Source organism: Vombatus ursinus, unplaced genomic scaffold (genome assembly GCF_900497805.2).
Source record: "Vombatus ursinus unplaced genomic scaffold, bare-nosed wombat genome assembly UNPS02014961.1, whole genome shotgun sequence".
NCBI classification, from domain to species: domain Eukaryota; kingdom Metazoa; phylum Chordata; class Mammalia; order Diprotodontia; family Vombatidae; genus Vombatus; species Vombatus ursinus.
The window spans coordinates 2,517,142-2,522,513 of NW_020954739.1; the positions used below are offsets into that span (position 1 = coordinate 2,517,142).

The 5,372-nt window shown below is 38.1% G+C and overlaps 1 protein-coding gene across 1 annotated transcript; it reads right to left on the reverse strand.

Annotated features, from left to right (window-relative positions):
• Positions 1 to 1,511: 1,511 nt before the first annotated feature.
• On the reverse strand, positions 1,512 to 2,387 carry LOC114030515 (olfactory receptor 1361-like). The gene has a single exon (XM_027845346.1). The coding sequence runs from the start codon at positions 2,385 to 2,387 to the stop codon at positions 1,512 to 1,514; it is 876 nt and encodes a 291-aa protein (XP_027701147.1).
• Positions 2,388 to 5,372: the final 2,985 nt, after the last annotated feature.

Here is a 5,372-nt window from a genome sequence, read left to right on the forward strand (position 1 = left end):
TCATGTAATGCTGAATGTTACTGGAGGTAGCTACCACCCTAGTGCAGGTCAGTCATAACAATATGTTGGACTATTATGATAACCACCATCATTTTGGCTTTCTGACTCACTTTCTTCCCCTCCAATCTATTGTCCACATGCCCGGCAAAGTGATAATCTCAAAACCCAGGTCTTACAATGTGTCTCTTTTGTTTAATTATTCTAATGGCTTCTTATTTCTTTTAGAATAAAATACATACCCCTTCACTTGGCTTTTAAAGCCCTTCACAACCTGACTCCAATCTACCTTTCTAGCCCTATTGTACATGATTGCCTTTCAGTCATTCTTCAATACACCCAAACTAACCTTTTTGCTGTTTCTCACATATCACTCTCTACCTCCCGTCTCTGTCACTTTACATAGAATGTCCCTCATTCTTCAAATGCATCAGCATACTCTCTAGTATAGGTGAGTCAATTCACAGCTCCACCAGTGAGCTCTTTGTCTACCATTCTTTCCATAACACCTCCAACACTGACTATTCACATATTTGTTATCATTTTCAATTTGCTAGGTGTGAGATGCAGCTTCAGATTTGTACTGATTTTCATTTCATTTCCTGTTTGTGACATAAAGCAATCTTTGATACGGTTGATTATAATTTGCAGTCTTTTTTTTTTTTAGTTTTAAGAACTGTTTGTTTAGAAATTCCCTTGTTGATGGGGATCTGCTTTGTTTTCAGATGACCTCCTTAAGGTATTTGCCCAGCTTTGGAAACTATGGGCCAAAGACACTTTAGTTACTTTATTTGCATGATTTTGAATTGCTTTCCAGAATGCTTCAACTAATTTATAGTTGTACTGGTAAGTCATGAGTGTTCCTTTATTTCCACAGTTATTTAAAAAAAATTAAAATTATTTTCCTTGAGCTTTTGAACCTTTTATACCTCTAAATGAGCTTTGTTATTATTTTGTCTAGCTCTAGCTATTAGGTGGCGCAGTGGATAAAGTCACAGGCCTAGAGTCAGGAAGACCTGAGTTCAAATGTGACCTCAGACATTTACAAATTGCGTGACCCTGGGCAAGTCACTTAACTTTTGTTTGCCTTAGTCCATTGGAGAAGGAAATGGCAAACCACTTCATTATCTTTGCCAAGAAAAGACCAAAGGGGGTCACAAAGGGTCAGGCATGATCGAAACAACTGAACAACAATGCAATGTACCACCTGAGTAGCTTGTTCTTTTATTTTATAAATAAGGAAACTTAAGACCTGGTTAGCTTAGGGTTACACATCCAGGAAATGGTAGAAGAACTAGAGCCATGTATTCTGACAACTGGTTCCATGCTCTATCCATCACATTGCATTGCCTCTTGGGCAGGTCAGGGGTGAACAGTTTGAATCTTACAATAAAGAAGACTCATTGAGAACCTTTGCAGTGTGAGAAAGCCCAGAAGGATGTCTCAAAGTCACAAAAAGAGGCCTGACTTCTTGGTGAAGAGCATCCTCAGGGCTCCTTTTATATCATTGCTCCTTAGGCTATAGATGAAAGGGTTAGCATGGGGGTGACCACTGTGTACATCACGGCTGCTGCTGTGTCCTGTTGTGCTGTGTGGCTGGAAGTCAGATTAAAGTACACTGCAATGATTGCCCCATAGAAGAGACAGACCACAGTGAGGTGGGAGCCACAGGTGGAGAAAGCTTTCCACTTCCCATGAACTGATGGGATCCTCAGCACGGCCACAAAAATGTGAATATAGGAGATCAGAATGCCAATGAATGGAATTAGAGCTATCAGTCCTGCCATTGTGTAGATCATCAAGTCATTGATGAAGGTGTCTGAGCAGGCCAATCTTATCACCACATTGAGGTCACAGAAGAAATGAGGGATTTCAGTGTGGCCACAGAATGAGAGTTGGGTCAGTAGAATAGCATGTGTCAGGGCATTAGCACAAGCCCCAAACCAGCACATTGCTACCAGAAGGACACAGACCCTTGGGGTCATGACCATGGTATAGTGTAATGGGGCACAGATAGCCACGTAGCGGTCATAGGCCATGGAGGCAAGGAGGATGCTATCTAATCCTGCAAACCAACTGAAGAAGAACACTTGTGCCAGGCAGCTGATGTAAAGAATTGCTTTGTTCCCAGATATGTAATTAACCAGTATTTTAGGGATAGTGGTGGAGGTGAAGCAGATATCCACCAGGGACAAGTTGGCAAGGAAGAAGTACATGGGGGTGTGCAGATGTGAGTCAGTCCTAATGGCCAGAATGATGAGCAAATTCCCCAGCCCTGTGATCAGATACATAAGCAGGAATACAAGGAACATCAGTCTCTTCTGCTCTGGTTGGTCTGAAAGGCCCAGGAGGATGAATTCAGAGACTCTTGAATGATTTTCCCGTTCCATGGGGCTGTTGGGAAACACATGTGGAAAGAATGAAATAAAACAGCCCATTCAAAGTTGATTGGAGTTTTTTTTTCATTAAAATCAGTGACGATCAAGTTAAAAGACATATAAGATAGTGAAAAAATATTTGCACTGAAGAAAATATCAAAGCTAATAGACTATGATGTAAAATATACAAGGAATCAAGAAAAGATGCCCAATGGAAGGGAAATTTACCAATTGATATGTGGCAAAAGGAGAAACAAACATATTTCAGAAGTGCAAATTATAAATAACCACATGAAATCATGCTCCAAATCACTGATAATAGAAACGTGAATGAAAAGAGTTCTTAGTTTTCCCTTCACCCTCTGAAAATTGGCAGGGATGACAAAAGATAAGAATGCTCCATCTTGGAAGTTCTGTGGGAAGATAGGCATGATTATGTCCTTTTGGCAGAGCTATCAAGTAACCCAAATATATTCATTTTCAATTTGGAATTGTTCAAGATATTTGACTAAACTATTCACATACTTTATTTCAGAGATCCCAATACTAGGCATATATCCCAAGGAAGGCAAAGGCAGCAATAAAAGTCTAGTAGATACTAAGAAATTCATAACACCTTCCTTTGTGATAGCAAATACTTGAAAACAAAGTATATAAATGACTATTGATCCTGGAAGGTTTTTTTATTATTTTGTCTTGCTCTATGAAGTATCCTCTTAATATTTTTTCTTAATTTTCTAGATAAGAAAATTAAGCACCAGGAATCATATGGCTAGGACATAGTAGTTGAAGAATTAGAACCAGGTATCCTGACAACTGTTTCTATGCTTTATCACATCAGACTACTTTGTGTATGGGTCAGGAGGTGAATAGAATGCATTTCAAACTAGAGAAAAGTCATTGGAAAAAATAGGGAGCTAATGGAATTCATTGACCACAAAGATGTCATAATGAGACCTACATTTTACAAAAAACTTACTTTAGATTTTAGATAAGAATAATAGATGAGTCATAAGTCTAGGTTTATAATTGGTTGATTTTATTTTTATTTGTTAAAATCCAGGGTTCAATCTGGAAAGGTGGGGTGAAAAATGACTCTAGTGGTTATGGAATGTGTGTCTAAAATTTATGAACCAGTCAATTTGAGTTGAGAGAGCCTCCTCACCAAATTGCACACAGGATGTTGTTTTTTAATCAGAGCACCACTCAATGAAGTTATAGAGGGATTGTAATCTACATTAGTGGAGGGAGCGTTATATGTATGAGATGATAGGACCTTAAAGTACTGTAGTAACCTTTAAGGTTCAATCAGTCATCTCTATCATTTTGACCTCAAAATTTTATTTTTGTGAGAATGGGGTCATTTACTTGGTTTCTTGATAGGTATTTTATCCATAGAGCCATGTTACACTGTAATCCTTTGTATTGGATGAGAAGATTTGGATCTGGAGACAATACCAGTCATTGGCATGAGGCACAGAAAGAAAGGCTCCTCCATGTCCTTTGTACAACACTTGATAACATAATACTATTTTAAACAGATTTATAAAAAAAACATTTTATAAAAACATGCCAAAGAGCACCAATGTTCATGTATACTCAACTGTATTTTCTGTATTGAAAGAGATCCATGTAATTTGAGATTATAAGACTGTTAATAGCAATAGTCACTCATGTGTTTCTTTCCTTGAAAGCAGAAACTTTGCCTTGGAAATGACCAAGCTGTTGAATGATAGAAATACCAAATAGTGTGCCAACCTCTGACTAATGAGAGATACATTGGTATATACACCAATGCTATCACTGTGCGAGCTTTGGGATCTTGGGACTTAGAGGCAATGGATATTATTTTTGAGACTAAAAATCGGATTGAGGTATTTCAACCTTATAAGAATGTTAATGGTGTGGGACATTATTAAGTGGTATGGAGATATAGGCACAGAGAATGTCACAGAAGTGAGAAAGCAGAGGACTTGAACACATATGGAGAGGTACTCATGCATGTATAGTATAGTTGAGAAGTGATTTTCTGCTTTTCTATAAAGATTTAGTAGATAGTATTTTTATTACCTTTCATTTTGTTGTTACTCTATGAGCTACTATTAGAGGTAGTCAGAAATATAGGCTAGGAAGAATAAGAGTGGTAGAGAATCAATAATTCACAGGGGAGAATATCCTAAAAGGGAGACCACAGTCAAGACCATGGCCTCAGAGGACTATAAAATGCACAAAGTGTAAGTGAGTAGCAAGATGAATCCCTTGTAATAGGATGTACATTTTAAATTGTATCACTGATACTTGATGGGGAGAGACCCATGGCTAAAATGACTTTGTTAAGATATATCGTATACAAAAGGACAAAAGACATAAAGGGATGAATGAGCACTATATATTGAGACAATATATTTTATGGGAGGAAATCCAGGATACAGATGGGAGGAACAAGGTGGATTCAATTATTATCACTATGCAGATGATTCTCAGATCCTCTTATCCAGCCCTAACCTTTCTCCTTATCTCTAGTCTCCCATCTATAACTGCCAACTAGATATCTTGAACTGGATGTCCCCTTTTTTGGTTAGTTGTTTCAATTATGTCCGACTCTTCCTGACCCCATTAGGAGTTTTCTTGTCAAAGATACTGGAGAACTTTGCCATTTTCTTCTCCAGCTCATTTTACAGATGAGGAAATTGGGGCAAACAGGGATAAGTGACTTGCTCAGGGTCCCACAGTTAGTATGTCTGAGGTTAGATATCTTAAACTCAACATGTCCAATACTGTACTCTTTATTTTCTTCCCTTTATCCAAACCCCCTTTTCTTCTAAACTTCTTTATTACTGTAGACGGCACCACCATCCTCCCAGTTACCATTCCTCACTCTCTTTCATCCCACCCCAATCTATATAAAATCTTTTTGCCAAGTCCTGCCAATTTTAACAATTTTAACATTCTCTTACATACCTCCTCTTCCCTGTGACACTGCCCTCATCCTGGTTC